Source organism: Prunus dulcis, chromosome 3 (assembly GCF_902201215.1).
Source record: "Prunus dulcis chromosome 3, ALMONDv2, whole genome shotgun sequence".
Taxonomy (NCBI): domain Eukaryota; kingdom Viridiplantae; phylum Streptophyta; class Magnoliopsida; order Rosales; family Rosaceae; genus Prunus; species Prunus dulcis.
In genome coordinates, this window is record NC_047652.1 from 23725677 (window position 1) to 23751011 (window position 25335).

At 37.2% G+C, this 25335-nt stretch overlaps 3 protein-coding genes across 7 annotated transcripts; all 3 read left to right on the plus strand.

The window, feature by feature from the left end:
- Nucleotides 1–4688: 4688 nt before the first annotated feature.
- On the plus strand, nucleotides 4689–10336 carry LOC117622810 (protoporphyrinogen oxidase, mitochondrial). 4 transcript variants are annotated; one of them, XM_034353589.1, is made up of 18 exons: nucleotides 4689–4792; nucleotides 4924–4963; nucleotides 5084–5219; nucleotides 6121–6186; nucleotides 6408–6458; nucleotides 6630–6686; nucleotides 6837–6904; nucleotides 7010–7046; nucleotides 7170–7235; nucleotides 7544–7584; nucleotides 7756–7888; nucleotides 8110–8289; nucleotides 8755–8829; nucleotides 8990–9113; nucleotides 9191–9299; nucleotides 9475–9549; nucleotides 9647–9753; nucleotides 9900–10336. In XM_034353589.1, the coding sequence occupies exons 1-18, from the start codon at nucleotides 4768–4770 to the stop codon at nucleotides 10016–10018; spliced, it is 1509 nt and encodes a 502-aa protein (XP_034209480.1). In that variant the 5' UTR covers nucleotides 4689–4767; the 3' UTR covers nucleotides 10019–10336. The 4 variants fall into 4 exon arrangements, with proteins under 4 accessions (XP_034209480.1, XP_034209482.1, XP_034209479.1 ...); XM_034353591.1 differs by having other exon boundaries at nucleotides 4714–4844; XM_034353588.1 differs by having other exon boundaries at nucleotides 4722–4801.
- Nucleotides 10337–12118: 1782 nt separating this feature from the next.
- Nucleotides 12119–16730, plus strand: LOC117623389 (probable inactive leucine-rich repeat receptor-like protein kinase At3g03770). 2 transcript variants are annotated; one of them, XM_034354345.1, is made up of 8 exons: nucleotides 12119–12643; nucleotides 12772–14453; nucleotides 14609–14742; nucleotides 15076–15319; nucleotides 15479–15690; nucleotides 15781–15806; nucleotides 16159–16270; nucleotides 16422–16730. In XM_034354345.1, the coding sequence occupies exons 2-8, from the start codon at nucleotides 13100–13102 to the stop codon at nucleotides 16644–16646; spliced, it is 2307 nt and encodes a 768-aa protein (XP_034210236.1). In that variant the 5' UTR covers nucleotides 12119–12643; nucleotides 12772–13099; the 3' UTR covers nucleotides 16647–16730. The 2 variants fall into 2 exon arrangements, with proteins under 2 accessions (XP_034210236.1, XP_034210234.1); XM_034354343.1 differs by lacking the exon at nucleotides 12119–12643 and having other exon boundaries at nucleotides 12651–14453.
- A 2367-nt stretch (nucleotides 16731–19097) lies between these two features.
- LOC117620867 lies at nucleotides 19098–25248 on the plus strand. The gene is made up of 9 exons (XM_034351109.1): nucleotides 19098–19474; nucleotides 19994–20788; nucleotides 20990–22056; nucleotides 22477–22774; nucleotides 22883–23107; nucleotides 23315–23488; nucleotides 24031–24228; nucleotides 24332–24445; nucleotides 24627–25248. The coding sequence occupies exons 2-9, from the start codon at nucleotides 20075–20077 to the stop codon at nucleotides 24960–24962; spliced, it is 3126 nt and encodes a 1041-aa protein (XP_034207000.1). The 5' UTR covers nucleotides 19098–19474; nucleotides 19994–20074; the 3' UTR covers nucleotides 24963–25248.
- Nucleotides 25249–25335: the final 87 nt, after the last annotated feature.

Genomic DNA, 25335 nt, shown 5'->3' on the forward strand with positions numbered 1-25335 from the left:
AAAGGTGGTACAATAAAGTTACTGCAGTGCATGGTTCTGTATGTCTGTCTGTCTCTTTCCCAGTAGTTCATCCGTAGTCAATACGAGTCCTGGTCTCTGGCTTCTCAGTCTTTCACCAACAATTTTTACTTTATCAACCAGCTCCACCTTGTTGACCACATCAAACATTAAATTAATTAACTAATTAATGAACAAAAACTACATTTATTTTATACTTTTATCCATGTGATATCGGAATATAATTATGTGATATAATTTATTTACGTGTTATAATATGAACAAATAATATGATCAAAAATTTTAACTTTTTAAAATATAATATAAATAAATATCTACTTTTTATTATAACAAGTATACTCCATTATAATTACTCATTAATTATACGTCTACTGGCAAGTAAGGCCAAAATTTTAACTATAAAATCGATTCTCTATTTTCGACCAACAAAAAAAAAGAAGAAAGATTCTTTATTATATAGTAATTGGAAAGATTCTTTATTATATAGTAATTGGACATATACAATGGAGAAGGCATATCTAGTTGATCAGGTGGCCATCCACTCTCATCATCAGTATCTGCAGTGTAAGCTTACGTTACGTGGATATTATTCGCATCGCTGCATCGTCAGCTAGCTCCACCCCACCTCCACGTGACAAGTTTTGAGAAGTGTAATTTCTTTTGCAGCAGTTTCTACCGATTGCAATGAATATGAATATCCATGGTTGGTTGGTTCACTGCCTTTTTCTTATTGCCTTCAATGAAATGAGATCAGAGTCAGAGATATTCAGAACAGTCATCTTGTGGCCAGCTTTGAGAGATTCAATTCGAAGCAGACACGTATATTTTAAAATTGGAGAATTAGAACCTCAGACATACGTGGCTGTCGACTTATCGAGTATAAAATTTTGCAGTATCACCACGTATTTGCTTGGTTGGATCTTCAAGCTTGCTCTCTCTCTCTCTCTCTCTCTCTCTCTCTCTCTCTCTCTCTTTATGATCTTAATTTATTGAGATAATTATAATTTGTTAATTAATTTAGGGTTTCGAGTCTGTGACAAAGAGATGCTTCCACGAATGAATCCAAACATCAACCCATATTAGGTAAGCTCCTTCCTCCCCTCCTCCTTGGTATTGATGTCAATTACAAAACAGTTTAAGGTACGTAGAAGAAGTTGATCATGGAGGACCAACTATATATTAAATCAAAGCTTTGCTTTCATATCCTCTTTATTAAAAAAAATTAAAGAAAGATTATGGGTGGCGTGCGGAAGGGTGCAACCCACGCTGAGCGCGCAGCAAAAACCAAGTCATTCCACGTGTAAATAACCCATATAACATCTTCCCTTGATTAATTACCTTAATTTAAAGTAAAATAACCCTGACAAAACATATTAAAGCTGCATTATGGATTTTGGAACAGAATATGGTGTTCTTTTGCTCGTTTAAATAAAAGCTTATTCAACGACCTAATAAAAAGAAAAAGGAAAAAGCTTAGTCAATTAATACAAGGAATGGGTTAACATGCACATTGAACCGACCCATGCTGAAACAGTAAAATTCCAATGTAAGTTAATGGAGTAGAGTAGAGTGCTACGTACTGAGAGTTAATGGAGATGTAAATAATTATAAAATCTCAATTTTGGGGTCGTGTCGTGTGTCCAAATATGCAACAATTCAGCCGCACGATTCGATCCAGAATCCAGATTGAATTTAAATCCTTGATGAGAGTAAATTAGTCTCTTATTAAATTACGAGTACTTGTTATAAAAAATTATATATCAAAGCGTGAAAAATGTGAAGCACTAATTCTCTTAATTGCATAGATAGTTGACATGACATATAATGTGACCATACACGTGTTTAGGAATTAATATATCAAATCAAGACAAGGTGTATGTATGTAGAGAGTTTCCTAGATTTTCATGTGATCCTCTTTAATGATCCTCAGAAGAAGTTGGCGACTGGGTCGAGTGAGTAAAGCAATATACTGTTATGTTATTGTTCCTTCTCCCCTCTGAATTTCCTAGAAGGTACGTACGGATGCGTACAAGACTTAACTTGTTGCATGGGATGGGTGTTTTAGAGTGTTAGCATACAACAACAACCATTCATTTTGCTGTCCACCTTATAATAATGCATATTTATTATGAATGAGAAATAACTAAGTTGGTTGAATTTTTCCACCTACATTTACGTGGGTAGAGATTTGAAACTCCCATAAACCTAGTTAATATTTGTGTAAACTCTCCTCCTCCTATCGCTTATACTATAAAAAAAAGATTTATATATTTCTTTAAATGACCGCTTGCATTTGGTATTCTTTCAAAAAAAATTACTATAATATGATATTAATTATCTACTTGGTTTAAGATTTAAACGCTTGGAAATGACAATGAAATTACATTAGCATGTTCGGTAATGCACTAATGAGAATGTAACACGACTCATAAGTATGAACATCTTCAATTATCAATTCCTAATATTAGATATGGGAGTTTCATTTCCACAAACCAAACAAATCTAGTTTTAAAATTTGTTTTATTATCGTTACTTAGGGGTGTAAACTTGTTCTGCTTTTAGTTAGTGGATATTACTGTTGGCGTATTTGGTTTGTGCCGGAATGACTGTAGCTCCACTTTCGTGTTCATTTAGGATCAAAGCTGGTTTGTTTCAAATTCGAGTCTGGCGTGAGCATGGCATCATATTATCTCTCTTTCATTTGGGACCGTGGCCACCAAAATGTCGTACTGGTCGTTCGGAATTCCAATCGGCTTGTTGAAGTAACTGGGCCCTCAAGATCTGGGTGGTGGAGACTGGAAGAGATCACTCGAGTTGTCTTCCACAACTGGGGACAACATGAAATATGAGCCACCACCTACCTTTGCTTCTTTACCAATTCAGATTCAGAATCCTTTTGTTCCTTTCTAATTCTTTTGGGTTATTAATTAATTAATCAGAATTCAGAATCTTCTTTTTGTCTAATTAATCATAACCACTGTCCCCCTGGACAAATCAGGCTCGAGCTAAGTGGCCACAAACATTTTTCGCATTGCAGATTTCTGCCCCACATAACTGAAATCAAATCATTAGGTTTCAAAAATATTATCGGCGCCAAAGCTTTTGACAATTAAATATTTATTTTATGTGGACCAATTCGTAAATATATATCTCAGTTGCCAAAAAAAAAGTCACAAATAAATGTTATTGTAAAGACTTTCGTGGACCTCAAATTTCAAATTCTTGTTGCTTTTCCTTTGATGAATTAATCTAACATTTTGAGCAAGTAAAAGAACAGCGCGATGCAATTTAAATATTCTCCATACATAAAGCTATATGTTTGCTTCAAGACTCTAACTGCTGCTCCAATTATTTACAAGTTGCTTTGCTTGTGGTTCAAAGTTCACTAACTCTAGCAAATTTAATACCAAATCATCCAGTGCTAAACATGTTTTTAACAAAAGGAGGGATGCTTGAAGGAGTGGAAATCCTTGATTAATTAATCGTTCAAAACACGGGGAAATGATGGAATAAAGATTGGTAGGAAACCTATGTCTGATAAAGGCACACCATATTGTGATCTTTGTATAATTTTCTAGTGGGGTTTCACTGTTACATATGAAAATGGATGACTTTTCGTTGTTATAAATTAATGATCACTCAAGGAAACCTTAAGGAATGTGTTGTTCCAAGGTATGCAATTATCTCAAACAAGCAAAGAACACGGGTGCACCGTTGGATTCCTTTCTAGGGGCAAGAATTTGTAAAGTCTGGCCTAACTTACATTGGCTAATGAAGCGTACCAACAACCTGTAAAGTCTTGCCTAATGCAGCCCAAGTCTTAGCAATTCCTTTGCCCCCTTGCCCTACCTTAACCTTATTTGAGGCATTTTATCAAACAATTTGCCCCCATTCAACAGAAGATATCATGAAAACTTGGCACCCTCATGGATGTAGAACAAGACTCAGTGGGGGCTAGTGCCTTCATTGGCTCCTTACTAGTTGGATGTAAGGGACTCATTACCTTCGTCAACTGGCCTAAATTAATTTTATTATTATTAAATTATCATATTAATGACGTTTTCCCAATTCCTAATTATTATTAAGGAATAACCACGTAGGCTTTCTATGATAAGCTAAGGCAAGTTTATGACAGATGCTATAGCTTATTGGGGACGTGGATAACATAAATTCAAGTTTGGATTCATCCCCTTCTTTCAATTGCGGGTCGAGCTTGTAATTCTAACTTGCTCTCTTTGGGGTGCCTTACTAAGGAAGAAACACTTGTGTGAAACGGAGATAACATTATGTTGCTATTTTTGGCTAATCACAATATGTCACGCGTAATAACTTATTCACGTATCAATCTATAATTAGTTAAGAATAAGAAAACAGTACTATCTATGTTTTATATAAATTTTTCTGCTACTATGGGCTTCTCTTTTTTTAATTGTTTCTTAAATAAATAAATAAATAAACCTTAAAAAGGATTCTCTTGCGTTAGGTTGCTTAGTTGTACTGTACTTGCTACACCCATTATATTTTGTCTTATCTTAGTCCATTGAGCTTTAAGCCCTTAGAAAGCCCAATTAAAAAGCATTGGGCGAAATGGCCAGAGCCACTTGTAATTGCCCTTAGTTAGAATATCATCAACTGGGCCACTCCAGTTACATTGTATCGTCTCTACCATAACGGCTTAACGAGCCGACCATTTCATTTGTGAAGGTTTCGAGGCGCAGAGAGAGAGAGAGAGAGAGAGGAGCAGTGCAAATGACCTCATTAACTACCAAGGAAGGTGAACAGAGTAATCTCTCTCTGTCTGTCTGGAACACTACGAGGAAAAATCCGTATGCAAAATTACAATGAATTTATATGCATTTGTTATCAGCCTCGTAATGAGAATGACAATTTTCTGTGGGATTTCAGGCTCTGTTAAAAGAGTAGCTGTTGTTGGTGCTGGTGTAAGGTATGCTGATTAATATTTTCTTTGCAGCTTTTACTAAGTAGGCGTGTCAGGATAATATGTTTTGTCATTCTCCATTTTCATCGAAATTTTGACTTTGAATTTATGTTACAATTCCTCAAGCGGGCTTGCTGCAGCCTACAAACTGAAATCACACGGTTTCGACGTCACGGTATTTGAAGCTGAGGGAAGAGCTGGAGGGAAGTTGAGAAGTGTTTCACATGATGGTCTGATTTGGGATGAAGGAGCAAATACAATGGTGAATTTTGTTACTTGTAATTTACTGAAGGGTTCATTTATGCTCAGTAGCTCAATCAATCCCGGGCAACCATGAAAGCTTATTATGATTGCCAGGGGCGGTCCTACGCCTAGGGCAAAGTAGGCTGCTGCCTACCCCAAATTTTTCAAAAAAAAAAAAAAAAAAAAAACCATATGTAATAGGCCAACCCATGTGAAACATACAAACCTATGCCCACCCAAAAAGCAACCCACGTGTATATATAACCTAAAATTTCTCTCCTCATTAATTCTCTCCTCTTTAATTATCTTCTCTTTAATTTACCTACCTCCAAATTTTAAGATGTATATGACAACATTGAATCTAATATATTTTAAATAGGTTAGAAGTTATGTGTTATAATCTATTATAAGGTTTACTTAAGAATGAATTATAATTTGCTGACTTTGTTGAAATTAATTAGGTCTTTGATTTTTGGAATTTTGTTGAGATGCTTGATTTGTTGTTGGTATGTTTATGTTTGATTAAAGGCATTGACGCTATTATGAGAATTTATTTGATTTTTTGTTGGAATGTTGGATTAAATAGACTATCTTTTGTTATGTCGGATCACAGTTTGAACCCTAAGAAAACAAAGAATTTGTTGGAATTTTTTTTAAAAAAAAAGAAAAAGAAAAAGAATTGTTTTTTTTGTTTTTGTTTTTGTTTTTTTTGGGGCTAAACTTTTATTTATGTATAGAGATGCATTTGAGGGTAAGACTCATTATGTCCCTCCCTACTAGGTGTATATTTTTATGTTTATTAATGAGATTCACTCATTACGTTGAGTTTTTAATGTAAGTTTCGCCCAGCCGGATATCGAATCCTGAATCAGCCACTGATGATTGCATATTGACGTTGAGGTTTTATTGCCCTGTTGCAGACTGAGAGTGAAAAGGAGGTCCAGACTTTGCTTGATGATCTTGGAATTCGAGAAAAGCAACAATTTGTAAGGATTTGATTTCATTTGTAGTTTCACATATAGTGTAGTTTGTGTGGTAATAGTGTCGCGTCCTGTAACATTAGTTTCAGCTACCTAGAATACTCTTGACTGCTAGAGCTTTGAATTATAAAGAAATGTGCTGTAGCTTCAAATTTAGTTTGAAAGATGGCAGTGACTGATCTTTCTATTGCTATATTGATTAAATTGGTCGTTGTCCAATGGTACAGCCAATTTCACAGAACAAGCGTTATATTGTGAGGAATGGATCACCTGTGCTGGTATGTATGTATTGCTTGTTTCATCTATATTGCTACATGAGTTTGCATCTTGTAATGGTTATTTAGTAAGGCATATGAATACTTTTTCTTTTATTTTTTGCCTTTATACTTCCTTACATAGTTGGCTGTTTCTGACTGTGACCATCACTTTTGCTCCATTTTTCACTTCAGATACCTACCAATCCAATCGCTCTGATCAAGAGCAATTTTCTTTCAGCGCAATCAAAGGTTAGTTTTCTACAATGTACGGCATGCCCAACAAGTTAGTTTCCTTGTTATTTAAGCATGTTGCAATGCTATTTGGCACTTAACAGATCTTATGCAATATATCTTGTTTGTGCATATGCATCAAATTCAATCTGCATTTCTGTATTGCAGCTTCAAATTATTCTAGAGCCATATTTGTGGAAGGACAAAAGAGTTTCTGATGATCACACCGAAGAAAGGTAGTAGTCTTCTCTATCTCATTAAAATTCTTTGCATTTCCACCTTCTCTATTATTTCTTTATTAATTTTTAATATTCTTCTTGTGTTTTGCTTATCGTCTGCAGTGTGGGTGGGTTTTTTCAGCGTCATTTTGGGGAAGAGGTACACGTTGCATTGCAATATTTTACTAAACATCAAGTCTTTTGAATATAAAAACTCCTTGTAATTGTTCTTGAAATTATTGTTGCGTTTTCTGAATACTATTTTGTCACTTTTGCTTGTTAGGTTGTTGATTATCTCATTGACCCCTTTGTTGCTGGAACAAGTGCTGGAGATCCCGAATCTCTTTCTGTGAGTAATAATATCTCAGTCTTTGGTGACTTGTGCATATTTCACATGGAGTAGCTAATATGATTGTTTCTTAACTAATCAGTTGTTACCTGAAAATCTGTATTTCTGCTCTTTCCATGTATCTATCTCACAAGTCTGGTCAAGGTTGAAACCTAGAAACTGAACTTTGCTTTCACAATACCAGAAATTATGGGCTTTTGTGCTTTTCCATGTGTCATTTCGTGGGTTACAACACGGAGCTGTTGGTCTTAATCATTTTCTTATGTCTTCAATAATACTTTTGTGTTGCCGTCTGATCCTTCAAACAGATGCGCCATTCTTTTCCAGATATATGGAATATAGAGAAAAGGTATGTTCTATACACATATTTCTGTTTTTTTTAAGCAAAGAAGAATCATTGCTTATATTAATATTTATAGTGATCTAGGTGTACAATTAAAATTTTCTAAAAATATTCAGTAGTTGATGCTTGTCTGTTGATCTATGTTTGTTGATAAGCAACAAGTTCACTATTTATCAGGTTTGGTTCTGTTATATCTGGGGCAATTAAATCAAAATTATCAGCCAGCAAGGGAAAAAGTGGAGAAACAAAGGGTTCCGTAGGAAAAGGGAAGCGTCAGCGTGGTTCATTTTCATTTCATGGTGGAATGCAGGTGCCATTTTATTGGGCTACTTTCCTTCCTCATGGATTTGTTGTAATTTTCATGTTTTTCCTTACGGTACCTTATGTAGAATGTTCCTCTTATCCTGTTATGTTTTTCCTATTAAAGTTAGAACGTTAATTGTAAAAACATTTGGTTTAGATCTGTGTGGCATATTGTTTATTTCCAAAACTAAATGCTTTACCCTTGTTTCCTTTTTCTGTTTAGTGCAGACACTCACTGATATCTTGTGCAACCGGCTTGAAAAAGATGAGCTTAAACTGAACTCAAAGATTTTGTCACTATCTTACCGTCAGGGTGGGAATTCTGCATTAGAAAATTGGTCAGTTTCCCGTGTTGCTGACGATGACAATCATTCACAAAGTTTATCAGTAGATGCTGTAATCATGACGGTTAGTCTATTTATTATTTTAAGAACATGAATTTGGTGGTTTGTATACTTTCTCATTGGGACAGATGTTGGTTGTCATCATGCTTAACAAGGCATGCCTTGTGCATCTGGCATGGTTACTATCCGAAAACATTTATGTTTTGGAACAGATCAAGACAGAGCTAGAAGTGTAAACAACAGATGTGTTGCAACTGCTCCATTGAAGTTATTAGATGCATCATGCTTGCATGGGTGCATGACCAAGTTCTGCCAATAGAAGAAAATATTTCACAGGGGATTCAATTTCACTGTGTCCTATGATTTAATATACAAGTGAACTTTAAAATTTTCATTTATAGATGCTGGACTGTAATTGCTCTTTCTGGCTTGTCTATGCAAGCACATGCCTTCCCTTTCATTCTTCATGTAACAATTACTTTATGGAAGGAATATAATGTTAATTGTCCAGGTTTCTTCTCTGTCACAGGCTCCACTATGCAATGTCAAAGAAATGAAGATCACGAAAAGAGGAACCCGCTTCCCTCTTGATTTTATTCCTGAGGTATTTATGACATTTAATTTCAACATGTATGCATGGCTGGTTATATCCGTTTACCTTTCCATTTATGATTGGAAGTTTGGAACAACACTAAGCCTGGCAAAGAAGTTGCGGAACAAACGCTTGTCATAGCATATCTTATTTTTTGCTGTCGATATTCCAGGTGGTTTATATGCCCTTATCAGTGATCATAACCACCTTCAAGAAGGAAAATGTTAAGAGACCCCTTGAGGGGTTTGGAGTTCTTGTTCCCTCTAAAGAGCAGAAAAACGGCTTAAAAACTCTTGGTAATGCTTGGCTATGGCTCAGTGACACGGAATAACTGATACATTATCCTAATATGGTTAGTATGTCTGCTGTACAGGCACTCTCTTTTCCTCCATGATGTTTCCTGATCGTGCACCCAGTGACCTATATCTTTATACTACTTTTGTTGGGGGAAGTCGAAACAAGGAACTAGCAAAAGCTTCAACGTATGGGAAGCTTCAGTACTTTTAATTTTGTACCACAGCCGTGTTCTTTGTCCTTCATATTTGTGCGATTAATACTAAATTATTCACTTACACATACGCACACACATACACACACACACACACACAGATGCGCACTATGTGGCTAATACTTTTCTTCTTTTGACTTTTGCTCTAGGGATGAATTGAAGCAAATTGTTACCTCTGACATTAGGCACTTGTTAGGAGCAGAAGGCGAGCCGACATTTGTGAAGTATATAATCATTTCTGTTATATATTCTATTTTAAGAGCCTGTGTTTACCAATAAATTGGATAGTTATCTTATAGCTTGAAGTACACTCAATGGCAGCCATTTCTACTGGAGCAAAGCATTTCCATTGTATGGGCGCGACTATGATTCAGTTATAGAAGCAATTGAGAATATGGAGAAAAATCTTCCTGGGTTCTTCTATGCAGGTAAATAACTCACCAAAAATTAGAGATCTGAATGAGTGATGATTTTCACTCTTCGGCTGGCTGAAAAGGCTGGCTGAGTGGTGCCCCTTATAGTTCTTGACTTTTTTTATTTGGTATATGTGGTGTACAAATTCTGAATATTGCAGGTAACCATAGGGGTGGACTGTCGGTTGGTAAATCAATAGCTTCTGGATGCAAAGCTGCTGAGCTTGTAATCTCCTATCTGGAATCTCCTTCAGATGAGAAGACACGTCACAAAGGATGATCGTTTTGGAAATGAGAAGTATATCCTTGTACAGACATGTCTTATATTTTGTGTGTTTGATGTTTTCTCAGTAGATATCCATTGCACGCTGATTTCTGGAGGGCCTATATGTGGTCCTTGGGCAGTGACAGTGGCTTACAATTGTGGTCCAACGTGAGAGGGGCAATTTATTTTAGAAGTTAGAAAAGAGAAAGCTTGAACATCCAGTTGATTATTGCTCTTAATAAGGCCAATGTGGTTAAGCTTGAACATCCAGTTGATTATTGCTCTTAATAAGGCCAATGTGGTTCCCTTCCCACAAATTTGAGGGAGCTAGTCTTTGAATTGCGAAGTTGACACATGATCCCTAGTTGCCTATTATGACCTATTGGATATGTTTTCTTTCTTTTAATTTCTGGAGTGAAATATGGGCTCCTAATGTAATTGTAGAGGTCTGCTCCTTGAAAGTGCCAAGTTATGGTTGGTACTTGGTAGGGTTGCAGTTGATGCATGGGTTAATGATTGTCACGAAAGAGAAAGCGGTGGGGATGGGAAAGATGGGCCTAGAAATTGTTGCATGAAATTTGGCTTAGTCAGTACTGGTATGGGGGTATCCTCCTGGCCCTTTTCGTATGTTCATCAACGTCAATGGCCTTCCATTCTGACGCCCCAGAGTGCCTTGTCCTTTTGTTGCTATGTCGTAATTTTAACTCGAAAATTAATATTAAGTTTGACCCAGTTTACAGAATAAACAACATAAAATGTCACACAGTTGCATTTCTCTTCCTCTTTTTCATGTTAATTATACAAAATCATAGAATGGTTGCTTCAGTTCCTCACTCCACTCACATGGAGTGGAGTGGGTGCTGAAACTTGCAATGGAGTTACCTAAAAAGAAGAGCTTACTCCTTTTTATGATTGATTGTTTTTGTCTGACTTGTCTTGTGCTCATAATGGAACCCAATCTGTCTTTACTTTTACTTTGACTAATATAATATGCATATGATTAAATTTGTCTAGATATAGAGGTAGTGGCAAAGGCAAATTGAATGTTTGGAAAAGTCATATTAATATGCTAATGATGCCAAATGTTGATAAATCCTAGATTCATTTTCTAGAAGAAAAGCACTCACTGAAGCGAAGCACGCAGCTGTCCTGTCTGTCACGGGCACGGCTTTTTCATTCCCAGCCAGCCCCTGATATTTTCCTTTTATAAGCATTCATTCATCCTCTGCATTAGTAGAAAAATTGGTATGGCATTGTTTTGTTATTTTCGGTAAATTATAGACTATTATGTGAATAAATTATCATATGTTAACATGATTGATCGGAAATATCAAAATGTAAGTGTTTATCGTGCTTTAGATTATTGTCAAGCACCAACCAGAAAAAGAAAAAATTAGTCAAAAGTTAAAAAGTTGGTCTTGTTCCAAAATGTAAAGATACAATGGTTTGCTTTTCCATGGAACTGCTTTGTGCGTTATCTCTCTATTAGAGAAGAGAATCATCAGACTTTAATCAAACGACCATACATACAGAGTACAGACAGAGACTGAGACTGTTTGTTGTGGAAACTCCAAGGTGCTTTAATGGGCATGGCTAACCAAAGAGGATGACCAGTGCAGAAAAGCATAGAATCGCCTTCTTATTGGCAGGTGTTAAGTTTATTGTTTACTCACCGCACCAACTGCTGATATCGAATATGTAATGCAAGTTTCAAATTAAAAATTATAATTTAATACCAAAAAAATGAAAAACTAAATTGATTATTTTTTATTCTTGATTTTTCCGATTTATGATTTTCTCATTTGAAGTAAGTAAGCAAGCAGGTAATCTACATGAGTGTGTGAGTGATTCAAGTCTTCCTCTTCTTTCATGCGCTAATAATAAAGTAATGTTATTATAATCATTATTGTAATCAGAGTTTCATGGGATTCTTGAGTGTACAGCTTTGCAGCAACGTGGTTTTGCATTCAAAATAGCCTGTGGATTTGAAAACGGGCCCAGAAAACCAGCCATTTCCTAACAACCCCCCCTCTTTTACAACCATTATTTACTCTACTTTACAGTCATTAGAACTAAAAAGCTGTGTGACTGTTACCGGTGATAATTCTTAAACGGAAATACAGTAAACCAGAAAGAACATAGAAGCAGGGTCAGTTGGGTCATATCAAACCTATATCAAATGCCATGCCAAGCCACCAAGAGAGGGAAAAACCATGTGTCATGTGATGCCGCCGATATACCCTAATTACCAGCGGAATGTTAGGAAATCCACGAGCATCAACACCCACAAATCTCTTTTTATTTTTTTTATAAGTTTACAGCTCCAGTGGCAGTGACTCACCGCAGAGCCTCCCCATTTCACACACACACACAGAGAAAGATACAGCCTTTGCCCCACTTGGACTTGTCTCTCTCAGAGAAATCGGCCCCATTAATTGTCATTTGTCAGTCTCTCCCCTCCCACAGAAAAACCACAAGTAAATGCCTTGACACAGTCTTGTACGGCCTTTTCCATCCATCCAACCAACCACCTCCTCCTACCTTCCAGAATAGCCGCCCTGCTTGTCATAATGTTGCCACACATTCACTGACCAAGAACAATAGTTTGGCTCTTAATGGTTTTTGCTTCCACCTTTCAAGGTTTGTCTCTTACCTCACTCATCTGCATTTATCTCCCACTTTTTTTCTATTTGTGAAAATCCTTTGGATGATTAATACTTAGAGTTGATGTTTCTCCATGTCATGGGCTTTTAACCAACTTGTTCAAGCATTCTACATTATCCAAGAAACGTACCCAGTTCAATTTGCAAGAAGGAATTGGGACACTAGGGAAAAATTCATATAACACTTTGATGAGGACTTGGGAGTTCAGAGCTAGGATGCATCCCTTGGTTTCATGAGATTTCTTCTTGGTCCTTGTCCAAATTCACCGCAAAATACTGTTTTCTTCTAGGTGAACTTTGTTATGGAGCTCTCTTTTGCACAGACTCCGTAAGAATTTATGGGCCTGTTATTGTTAACGCTACCCTGAAGTTCATAGTCCAGCTGTTTATGTCCAAGAAAAGAGAGTAGAGGTTAGAGCTTGAAACTTGTACAATGAGACTTCTTTACTTGTTAATTTCAGTAATTCTGTCATGGGTTTTGTGTCTTCCAAGTACCCATGAATTACAAACCTCTCAGAGCCAAGTCTTATTGCAGCTAAGGAAACATTTAGAGTACCCTTCCTCATTAGAAATTTGGGAAAATTACTATGGAGACTTCTGTAACCTGTCTTCCTCTGCGCACATGAGCATTTCATGCCAGGACAACTCAGTCACTGAGCTGAAAATTATGGGAGATAAGCTTTTTAATGTCAATGATTTCAATGGTTTTGCAATTCCCAATCATACTCTGTCTGAGAGTTTCTCAATTGATTCTTTTGTTACCACATTGTCAAGGCTACCTAGCTTGAGGGTTCTTAACTTAGTGTCTTTGGGGATTTGGGGACCACTTTCTGATAAGATTCACCGGTTATCTTCACTTGAATCCTTAGACTTGAGCTCAAATTTCATATTTGGTTCTGTTCCGCCAAAAATATCTACAATGGTCAAACTTCACACTCTAACACTGGAGGACAATTATTTCAATGATACTGTCCCTGATTGGTTGGACTCGTTATCAAATCTCACTATTTTGAGCTTGAAGAACAATCGATTGAAGGGTCGGTTTCCTTCTTCAATATGCAGAATGAAGACACTCACTGTCATTGCCTTGTCTAACAATGAGCTTTCTGGAAATTTACCTGATATGGATACTTTAATCAGCCTGCATGTATTGGATTTGAGAGAAAATCATATAGGTTCTGAACTACCAATGATGCCCCAAGGATTGGTTACAGCTCTTCTTAGCAAGAACTCATTCTCAGGAGAGATTCCTGCACAATTTGGTCATTTGGGTCAGCTTCAGCACCTTGATCTATCGTTCAATTGTCTTAGCGGAACACCACCCTCTGCTTTGTTCTCTTTGCCGAACATCAGTTATCTGAATTTAGCATCTAATATGCTGAGTGGAGCATTCCCTGACCAACTAAATTGTGGTGGTAAACTTGGGTTTGTTGATATCTCTAATAACAAGTTAACAGGTGATCTTCCTTCTTGCCTGAGTAGTACTTCAAATGAGAGAGTTGTTGAATTCAATGGAAATTGTTTTTCAATTGATTCTCAACACCAGCATCAGGCTTCATATTGTAAAGAGGCTCTTGCAAGCAGCAAACAATCTGGAGGAAGAGAAACCGTTATGCTAGTTGGTGTTATCAGCGGAGCTGTTCTTGTTTTAGTACTTTTGGCATTTGCAGTTCTTTCCTTTCGTAGAAGATACCGTTCAAGAAGGACATTTGAGCACAACATATTTGCAAAGGCTGTGCCAGATGATTCACCAAATGGTTTTTGCTCTGAGCTCATTGCAAATGCCAGTAAGTTGTAAATCAATCAAGTTATATTGTTATTATTCCTCTTGCCCCAAACCTAAGGCATGACTTTTCACAAAAGTATAATGTCCACTTTATGCTCTGAAATCTATTACCTTTGAAAGCTTAAGATGGTAACATTTGTGCTTTACCCTTTCTAGGATTCATATCTCAAGCAGCGAAATTAGAGACACACGGTGCCCCAGTAAGTCGTATATTTTCACTCGAACAGTTGAAGGAAGCAACAAACAACTTTGATTTGTCTATGTTTTTGGGTGAAGGCTCTATGGGAAAGGTATCCTTCAGACCTAAAAATATACTTTTTTTGGGTGAAGTATCCAATTTTTTATTATCAAGCTCGAAAGTTATGAGTAATTTGTAACAGGGCAGGAGTTTAATGGGTTATGACTTCTTTCATGATCACTTGGGCTCTCCTGATTTTAGATTTTTGACCCGTTATTTTCATTTCCCTTTCATTGTAATCTCTTTGAAGTGTTGCAAAGGTAGAATGCCAAGAGTTACAATTGATATGAACAAATCATGTCTGAAGTTTGCTTTTTCTTTGTCTTTATTTATTTATTTTTGGTTTTTTGCTCATTAAAGAAGCTGTCCATTCTTTTGATTTCAGCTTTTCAAAGGCAAGTTGGAAAACGGGGCCTATGTTGCAATCCGATCTCTCACTATATTGAAGAAATATTCAATTCAAAACCTTAAAGTTCGGCTGGATTTTCTCTCAAAGCTTCATCATCCTCACTTGGTTGGCCTCTTGGGTTATTGCATTGACAGTGGTGGACAAGATGATTCCAGTGGCAACAGAATCTTCCTTATAAATGAATATGTCTCCAGTGGGAATTATCGTACCTATCTGTCAGGTCAGTATTTGCACTATAAGAAGCTTAAAAGTTACATTATACCGGGAAAGTGTATGTTCAAGGCTATTTGTGCATGTATTCTACTACTAGGAAGTGTATACTACCATGTGTGCGTGTGTGTTATGTCAAACTCTAACCCAGCTATGAACATATTTGCAGAAAACTGTCCGGAGAAGGTTCTCAAGTGGTCTGATAGATTGGCAATTCTAATAGGAGTTGCGAAGGCCGTGCATTTTCTACATACTGGGGTTATTCCAGGTTGTTTCAACAACCGATTGAAAACAAACAATATATTGCTTGATGAGCATCGGATTGCAAAGCTGAGTGACTATGGGATGTCAATCATCACAGAAGAAAGTGAAAAACTTGAGGCATGCTTCTTGACTTACATTAAATTTTGACTTTGCGACATATAGTATGGTTCCAAGTGGTTATTCTGATGCGTTCTACTTGTTCTGCAGGCAAAGGGAGAAGGCACGAAATCATGGTATGGATGTAAACTATATTTATTAAAAAAAAAAAAAAAAAAAAGCTTTCTACTATATGCATTATTATTACCATGGAATATGGATGGACCATTATTTTTGTCAATGTCGATAGATACCCATCCCCTCTGCCAGTATGTTAAAATATTATATAGTAGTTATGAATTCTTTGTTTATACAACTGTAGATGCCATTAGCATATTTATATAGTCTAAGTTATCTTCCATACTTAGTGTAGTGGAATTTTTTGAAATTTTTTTTCGTCTGTTCAGAATAAGATTGCTGCTGTTTTACATGTCAAAAGTTAAATATGAATAGTTAATTCTGTTATGTACAATTTTGTTGTTGTTGCAGGAACAGAACAAATATGGAGGGTGATGTTTACAACTTTGGATTTATATTACTTGAGTCACTTGTTGGGCCTATAGTAAGTGGAAAAGGGGAAACATTTCTGCTAAATGAAATGGTATGCAAAAGTTTTTGTTGCAATGAATTTTGATTTTGTAGAATAATATATCAAAATACTTAGAACATAAAATTCTTGTCTCCATATGCCTTGCTTTACATCCGGAACTGAATTTTTGATGTGTGGTGTAATGTAAATGAACCGCAAGCAGGCATCGTTTGGCAGCCAAGACGGTCGAAGAAAAATTGTGGATCCAATCATACTGACGACTTGCTCACAAGAGTCGTTATCAATTGTGGTATCTATCACCAAGAAATGTACATGTCCAGAAGTGTCAGCTCGCCCGTCGTTTGAGGATGTGCTTTGGAACTTACAGTATGCAGCTCAAGTCCAGGCCACTGCTGATGCTGATCAGAGATCAGATTCTACGTCCTAACCTGTAAATTTATGGGCTGCCAAACACTGCAAGTGCAATGCGACAACTGATATTCTCTCTGAAGCCTCCTCCTCCTGCTTGTATTAAAAAAAAAAAAAGAAGAAAAAAAGGAGGAAGGCCTGTAAAATGAATGATACTTGAGGTGGGCTTGTAAAGACAACTAGGTTGAAATCAAATTTTTTTTTTTTTTTGTTGCCAAAAACTAGGTTCAAATCTTGTTCAAGGTTGTTATACTTTTTCTATATAGTTTTTTCATAAAGTAACAGAACACTAGTCTATATTCGTCATCTCTTTATTTTGAACCGTTTGTTTGTTCTCATCATACATACAACAGAAAATCAACAAAATAAAAATCAATTCCACATTTAGACTAAATACAAAATGAAAGCGCCCAGCTCCGACCAGAGAACTAGGACATTCCGAGCTCACATTAACTACTTCAGCCAAAAAAAGAACTGACAATTCAAAACAATCTAATCAAAGCCCGATCAACCACAACAATTATAAGTATACAATCATAACACTATGATATAGATATATCATATATACATATATAAAGACGAGAGAGAAGAACGCAAGAACCGGTTGGGGGAGACCGGAGGCTTGGAAGAGAGCGACCGCTTCGTTGCCACTAATCCGGCCATCGCGGTCCAAATCGGCTCGTCGGAAATACGCATCGAAGAGATCCACATTCGCCGATTGGTTTTGCGCCATGATGAGATTTTTTAAATATTCGAATATATTGAAAAAGTATAGCCGTCGATGGCTATACTATTTAAATATAACATATTTTTAAATAGTATAGTCGTGCGGCAATACCTTTAAATAAATATATATTTAAAGATTGTAGCCGTCTGGCTATACTGTTTCAATATAACATATTTTTAAACAGATACTTTTAAATAAATATTCCTATATGTTTAAACAGTATAGCCGCTCGGCTATACATATATATACACATACATATATAGCCGAGCGGCTATACTATGTTTAAAAATATAGCCAAGCAGCTATACGTTTTATGTATAATATTTGTATATGTTTAACGGCTATAGGTTTTGAATATAGTATTAAATATAATATTCATATATATATATATATATATATATATATATATATATAGTGGTTGGTTAGATAGTGGTGGTGTACTATACTGGGTTGGTTTCGTCCAAAATAAAATAAAATTACTGGGTTGTTAGATAGAGGTCAAGTGATTGAAATCTTGAAAAACAAGGGAAGGGTTTCATTTCATCTCTTACTCCTCCTAAGTCCTCCTAAACCTACCCTAAAATATTAAATAAGAGCAAGAGTTTTGCAGCTCAAATCTTTGTTAATGTTGATTTCTGCGCTCAAGTCGACATTTTGTGTTCGTTTCCTTATTCTCTCGTTACCTTTTTCATAAAAAATTAGGTTAAACAAATAGGAGAATCTAACCAAAGTTTGGTCGTGTTCCCCAACCTGAATTATAATATTCTTTCTTATCACCAAACACCAACACACCACTCTCCAATATCATAACCTTGAACCCTCCGTTGTTTGCTTTGATAGAAGTGGACAGCTCAACCTACCTCCTCTTTCACAAATATACATATGCTTAGAGTTTAAGCTCATATACCAGCAAGTATGCAGTTTGGTGACAGACAGACGGGTGAAGGGTCCAAGTCTAGCTCCACTTCTATGATCCTCAACCCTCACTTCTTGTTAGATTCTTAAATTATTGTGCCAAAATTGAGATTCAATGTTTTCCTTTGACAAAACGATATCCTAAACTACTCTAATGTATGAGTAGATAAATCAAACTATGAAGTAAGGGAGCGAGCCCACTGTCTTGAATAAACACCTGATCCACATAAACAATAACTAATTTGAGTTCATTACTAAATTTTAGTGTGTGTTATAATTAATGGGCCTTTTCTTTTTATTAAAAAAAAAGTAGATAAAATATGGGCTTTCTACAAGAATTCTATAATGATGGACTTATATATAGTCTTTAAATGAGGTCATATTTTTTAATCTTTAGACCAAACTAGTTATCCGTTGTATTAAATTAATTAGTATAATCTAACAGTTAAGAGATATCATCTCACCTGAGGCCATATATAATGTCCTCACTATAGAATGATTCGGGCTTTCTAATTCCAATTTGTAGAAGGTTGGTGGTGGGCTGTGGGCTGTGGCCCAAACTCAAAATGTAACGGCTATGTTGATGATGGTGGTGTGGGCTCCACTATCTCCGGGAGGTGGTGTTTGACAGTTTGACTCACAAGTGCCTGAAAACAACAGCGATGTGTCGGTGAGTACAGCCAACTAAGCAACAAAGCGACGAGCATCATCACCCCCACGTGCGATCGTGCTTTTCACGCTCGGACTGCTCACTCGAGTCGGTTGGCTCAGTGCAACCGAGTCCAACTGTCACCGACTGAGTCCCTCGCTTCCCACTCGGCGACTGCCACACACTCTCTCTGAATAGATGAAAGCATTTCAGTCGAGGCGTCCCCATCAGCCAACGTCAAGACGACATCGATCATAAAAACACCGAACCAAATTCCCCCAGCACGACGCCGTTTCGTCGTGTCCAGAGACAAATCACTTCTCATCGCTCTTATAAAATTAGTACTAGTTTATTTTAAGGAAATTCTGAAATCGCTATTGTGTCAGCTTCACTTTTTAATTTTTGTTTTTTCAATGCTCTTTACTATTTTAATCGCACATTCAGTGACGGCCTCCGAGCCTCTCAGTCCCTGAAAGTGTACACCATTCGATACAAAAACGATTCTTCTCTCGTCTCACTCGCATTTCTCTCCTTTTTTGGGCCACTAATTTTACTGGTAAATTATCTTTATTTTTCTTATCACTCAGCTACTTTTTGAGTTTTTTGTTTTTGTTTTTCTGTTAATCTGCAATTTGTGTTTAATTTGATTGAATGCATTGTGGTAAATCTGTCTGCTTTGAGCTTGAAATTTGTGCATCGGACGCTTTTGAAGCAAATTCCAAGTATTATTCTAGTAGCTGATAACTCTGCATTCCCTTGCTTAAGCATAAGCATACCTACTATTAATGGCGATTGTCTTGATGAGCTCAGTTTGTGATTTTTAAGCTCTCTTTTGCTAATTTCTTCTTATTTATTATTAGCATATGCTCGACTTTGCTGTGAGCTGAAACTCCAGTCACATTTGCTTTATCTTTTCGACTGTCGGTGTTTGATCTTGAATGAGTTTGAATGAGTTTGCTTTCGGTCAGATATTACCAATTTAGTGACGAGTGTTGTATTTTATAATCCTGGAATTCCTAATTGTATCGCTGAGTGACATGCTTTTCTGGTTTTTTTTTTTTTTTGGTATCCCAAGTGCTGCGAGTATAAGCTTTGTGAATGTGAATAGAATTCATCAACACATTGGAGAAGAAGGGTGTTGTTTGTTTCCATAACCATGGGTCTAGGAGTAAAGGCGAAGAACCGCAGGGGCCCCACGGTTCAAATTGATTATCTCATCCATATTCATGAGATTAAGCCTTGGCCCCCATCACAGTCACTCAGATCACTCCGTTCCGTGTTGATTCAATGGGAAAATGGCGACCGCAATTCTGGGTCTACGAACCCTGTTGTCCCCTCACTTGGGTCTGTTGTTGGTGAGGGGAAAATTGAATTCAACCACTCTTTCAGGTTACCTGTGACTCTGCTAAGGGACATGTCTGTTAAAGGTGGTGGTGGTGATGGTGATGCATTTCAAAAGAATTGCTTAGAGTTCCACTTGTATGAGCCTCGGAGGGACAAGACGAAAGGTCAGTTGTTGGCGACTGCCATTGTAGATTTGGCTGACCATGGCGTTGTGAAAGAGACAATAAGCGTGAGCGCTCCAATGAACAGTAAGAGGAGCTTTAGGAACACTGATCAACCAGTTCTGTTGATCAAAATTCAGCCTTTTGTGAAGGGTCGTACTAGCTCCTCATCTGGGGACAGCTTGTCAAGAGGGGCATCACTGGACAAAGCTGGTGGTGAATCTGTTTCGGGTTTGACGAATGAAGAATATGCTGAGGAAGCCGAAGTTGCCTCTTTTACGGATGATGATGTTTCCTCACACTCATCTCAGACAATTTCTTCTGCTTTAGACACAAATCGCACTTTGTCTCCTAAAAAACAACAGGTAATGATTCTCTTAGTTTTCATTTTTTTCTCTTCTTGATGGAAACTTGTCATTGTAACTGCAACAGTCTTTACAAAGTCCAGCATTGGTCATGCTCATGGGTATAGTATGTTGAAAATGAGAGATAACCAAGATTTATCTTCCTTTTTATAATAACTTAGACAGTAATATGTAATATAACACTTTGGCACTGAATTGCAGACTGGAGAAGAGACACGGCCTCATAGCACTGAAGGTAAAAATGAAAAGCATGCCTTAGCCTCAAAACTAGGGCTTGAAAAACCAAATTTAATACATGAATTTATGAAGGGAGGTTCATCATGCTCATCATCAGTCGACCTATCTTCTGACCCTGGAAGCCCAGTAAATGGTAATGCTTCTGTAGCCAACTCTCCCAGCTCAAGTTCAACAATCCTAAAAGCTGTTGGTTCAGAGACCGCCCCTTCTCCATCCGCATCCGTATTGAATGAAAAGGCTGAGGAGTCCTGCACCAGCATGAGAAGCAATGGCCATGAGCGTTTATCTCACAAAGTTAATGACAAGGTTTTTGATGGCGGAAGTAAAATCACAGCTGTTATTCAACAGAGTAGCAAGTATGATGAGAAAGCTTGGGGAATTGGCAGGGATTGCCCGGAGGCTGCAGTTAGTGATGATAGTTCTACGGAGGACAATGAAAGAAAGAAACAAGAAAACAGAGATGAAAGACAGCATGTTGATGAGGAAAAGCAAGCTCAGAGGGAAGGTGAATCATTCATTGCACATGAGGCTAACGGAAAGCAAGATCCACTCGGAACGAAGGAAAATATAAAGCATGTTAAGTCCGTTAGGTCGGCTATTGACTCGGCTAAGAACGCATTACCCAGGAATGATCAGAATGCAGAAGTAAAGGAAACTGGTATTCAGGGAGATGTACAGAACAGTGCAGGTGTTGCAGTAAGCTTCAGAGGGAAGGAAAGAAAAGATGCTAAGGTGTATCCTAGGGATACAAGAAGTGTCATTTTAGAAAGCAAAATTCATCAGCTGGAACACAGGATAAAGTTGCTTGAGGGAGAATTGAGAGAAGCTGCAGCTGTCGAGGCTGCCCTTTATTCAGTAGTCGCTGAGCATGGAAGTTCTATGAGTAAGGTCCATGCTCCGGCTCGGCGTCTTGCTAGGTTGTATCTTCATGCTTGCAAAGAAAGTTCCCGTTCTAGGAGGGCCAGTGCAGCTAGAAGTATTGTTTCGGGACTAGTTTTGGTTGGAAAAGCATGTGGGAATGATGTCCCAAGGTACATTTTAATGATGCTTGTTTTCTGTATTTTCTTTATGTCTTATTTACAACTTATCACCTTCGAGATTGATGTTTTGAAGCAAAAGTTTTCGGAGCTGTAAGGTTTCAATTTTCAAGTGTATTTACTGCATGAGGATCCAAAAAAGAAAAAGAAAATGTGTTTCTGGCTGCATAAGCCTAACATTTAGGACATGGACCTTCCATTCAAGGGTCCTACCCCAAGATTTAAAAATTAAAATTGGAATAAATCCAATCCAATCATGGTCTGCTTGACGCACCAAACCAAGTGATTGTACTTGTGGCGAAGAAGCTTGTCTGCTTATTTTACCTTGCTTTAGAACTGCATCTATTAATTGTTTAAGTGAAGTTTTCATAATTGTTTTATGGACTCATTCATTTTAATTTTCTCTGATTACAGGCTAACATATTGGCTGTCAAATTCCATTGTGTTGAGAACAATAATAAGCCAGGTTACCGGGGAACCAGAACTACTTCTGTCTCCAGGGTCTTCTATTGACCGGAATGGTGCTGGAAAAGTAAAAAATAATGTGTCATCTCCAGTAAAATGGAAGGCTTCCTCTTCTGGGAAGAAAGAAGGAATGAAGCTCTTAAATGGAAGTTTCAGTGACTGCGATAACCCACATACATTTATGTCTACACTGGAGAAGATTGAATCGTGGATCTTCTCCCGAATAGTTGAATCTATCTGGTGGCAGGTCAGAGTAACTGTTTTCCTCGTTGAGTTTCCCTTCAAATCTACTTTTTCAATACTATCTTACTGAATGAAGGTCTTGCAACTGATTCTTGCACTGTAATGTTTTCAGACTTTGACCCCACATATGCAGTCTGTTGCTGCAAAGGAACTTAATGAAGGTGTTGACTCTGGGTCGAGGAAAAACTATAGAAGGACATCTAGTTCAATTGATCAAGAACAAAGTAACTTTTCATTAGACCTCTGGAAGAAGGCTTTCAGGGATGCTTGTGAAAGACTTTGTCCAGTACGAGCTGGGGGACATGAATGTGGCTGCTTGCCTTTGTTGGGTAGATTGGTATATCCATACACTCAGATATTTCCATCATTGCGTATTGTTATTAATAAATATCTTCTTTTCCAAATGATATGATGCTTGTAAATAATATCTAAAATATTCAATATAGTAATCTGTTTCATGATGTTTCTGTTTCTTTATTTTTTTATTGATGGAATACTTTTGAATATGGCATTGCAATTTGCGTGATATCTATTATGTGTCTAGGTAATGGAGCAATCTGTGGCTAGACTAGATGTGGCAATGTTCAATGCCATTCTTCGTGAATCTTCTGATGAGATCCCCACCGATCCTGTGTCTGACCCCATCAGTGATTTGAAGGTTCTCCCGATTCCAGCTGGGAAATCAAGTTTTGGAGCGGGCGCACAACTGAAGAGTGCGGTAAGCTATACAAATTGTATCTCTCAAACTATTTATGATATAAGTTTTATCTTTTTATATGTCAGATCACAACTATTAACTCATGATTATAGGTAACATGTGTCTTTTAAGCTCGGTTTTGTGTCAACTCATTATTGTATTCCTCATGCTTTGTGGCTAGAACACCTTCCCTGCCTTTTTCTCTTTCCTGGGGTTAAACATTAGGATTTTCTTGTCCAGACATGCCAGATTTTTTGGGATGGATAAGATAAATGAATATATTATAAGATCCTGCTATATCTGTCTAGTTTTGGAATTGCCAGACGTCAATATTTTCTAATGTTGTGAATAGAAAATCTCTTATGCTCCCATTTTTTAACCTAGATTACTCATGAATCTCTGGAGACCAAAGAATACACTTGTGTTGTGCCATAAATTTTTGACTCCGATTGAACATCCCTTACAAATCAGATGGTTATGTGCATTGGAACGAAAGCAGTTTGTTAAGTTTTGTTATGAAAGGAGTTCTGACTTTTGCTCCGTTTATGTCTTATGGTTATCAGATTGGGAACTGGTCCAGATGGCTAACTGACCTATTTGGCATGGATGATGATGATGACTCACTTGAAGATGTGAATGACGATGATGACAATGATGAGAGGCAAGATAAATCATTCAAGTCTTTCCATCTCCTCAATGCGTTGAGTGATCTCATGATGCTTCCAAAGGACTTGCTCTTAAGTAAATCCATCAGAAAAGAGGTTTAGCACAAGAACTCAGACCCTTCCATTAGACTCTGACTCTCTATTCCAGTGTCAGTATTTTGCAGTTCTTATTCATGGTGCTCGAATTTTGGTTTTGAAGGTTTGCCCTGCATTTGCTGCACCACTGATCAAAAGGATTCTTGACACTTTTGTCCCAGACGAATTTTGCACTGACCCAATTCCTGGCGTTGTGCTTGAAGCCCTGGAATCTGAGGTTAGTGAGCTGTGCAATCTTTTGTCTCTACAGAGCTACTCAGCTATCTATACAATCTTTTATTTTTTAGACTAGCTGCATGTTTTCTGGTGAATTTGTAGTAGTATAATTATAATAAGCCCAAAAAACCTGTAGACTCTGTAAAATTAAAACCAATTTGGTTGCTTTTGTTTTAATATAGGACACCCTTGAAGTTGGGGAGGAGGCTGTCACAAACGTCCCCTGCACTGGAGCTGGTACAGTCTATTTGCCACCCTCAACGACTTCCGTTTCGAGTATTATTGGAGAGGTTGGAGGCCAATCACAGCTGAGAAGAAGTGGGTCTTCAGTGCTCAGAAAATCATACACCAGTGATGATGAGCTTGATGAATTGAATTCACCCTTGGCCTCAATATTCATAGATTCTTCCCGGTCTTCACCAGTTGCAACAAAGCTCAGCTGGGTATCAAAGGGAAATAGCCAACAAAATGCCATCAGATACGAACTCCTTCGAGATGTGTGGATGAATAGCGAGTAGCTCTAATGTGTAGAAATATATGTTCCCGCGTGTATATAGATGAATAATTTCTGTGTGTTCCCTTTGGAGTTTGTAAATCTGTGCTCCGGTTTTGGTCACAATATCACTATCTAGATGTCGCTGTACAAAATAGCCTGTAGGATGATTTCCCAAGAAAAAAGAAATAAAAAGTTATGGCAAACTGTTATTGAGTGAATTCTAGCAGCCCCAGTGGACTTATTTGTATATTTTCTGAAAGATGAATAAATAGGGAAGGCTTCAAATAGTCTCCTCTCTTTATTTTTTATTTTTATTGAATGTAGTTGAATTCCGTTGTCAATTAAAATTGATCTTCTAGGATTTGGAGCATCCATCAGTCTTTTAGTGAAGCTGC

Coding starts and splice junctions, on each gene's coding strand:
- LOC117622810 (XM_034353588.1), top strand. CDS start 4,768: ATGACCTCATTAACTACCAAGGAAGGTGAACAGA. Junction 7,889..8,109: donor CATTTCATGGTGGAATGCAG/GTGCCATTTTAT, acceptor TGTTTAGTGCAG/ACACTCACTGATATCTTGTG. Junction 9,300..9,474: donor GAACTAGCAAAAGCTTCAAC/GTATGGGAAGCT, acceptor CTTTTGCTCTAG/GGATGAATTGAAGCAAATTG.
- LOC117623389 (XM_034354345.1), top strand. CDS start 13,100: ATGAGACTTCTTTACTTGTTAATTTCAGTAATTCTGTCATGGGTTTTG. Junction 15,691..15,780: donor AAGAAAGTGAAAAACTTGAG/GCATGCTTCTTG, acceptor CTTGTTCTGCAG/GCAAAGGGAGAAGGCACGAA. Junction 16,271..16,421: donor CATTTCTGCTAAATGAAATG/GTATGCAAAAGT, acceptor AACCGCAAGCAG/GCATCGTTTGGCAGCCAAGA.
- LOC117620867 (XM_034351109.1), top strand. CDS start 20,075: ATGGGTCTAGGAGTAAAGGCGAAGAACCGCAGGGGCCCCACGGTTCAA. Junction 23,489..24,030: donor GCGCACAACTGAAGAGTGCG/GTAAGCTATACA, acceptor TATGGTTATCAG/ATTGGGAACTGGTCCAGATG. Junction 24,446..24,626: donor TTGAAGCCCTGGAATCTGAG/GTTAGTGAGCTG, acceptor GTTTTAATATAG/GACACCCTTGAAGTTGGGGA.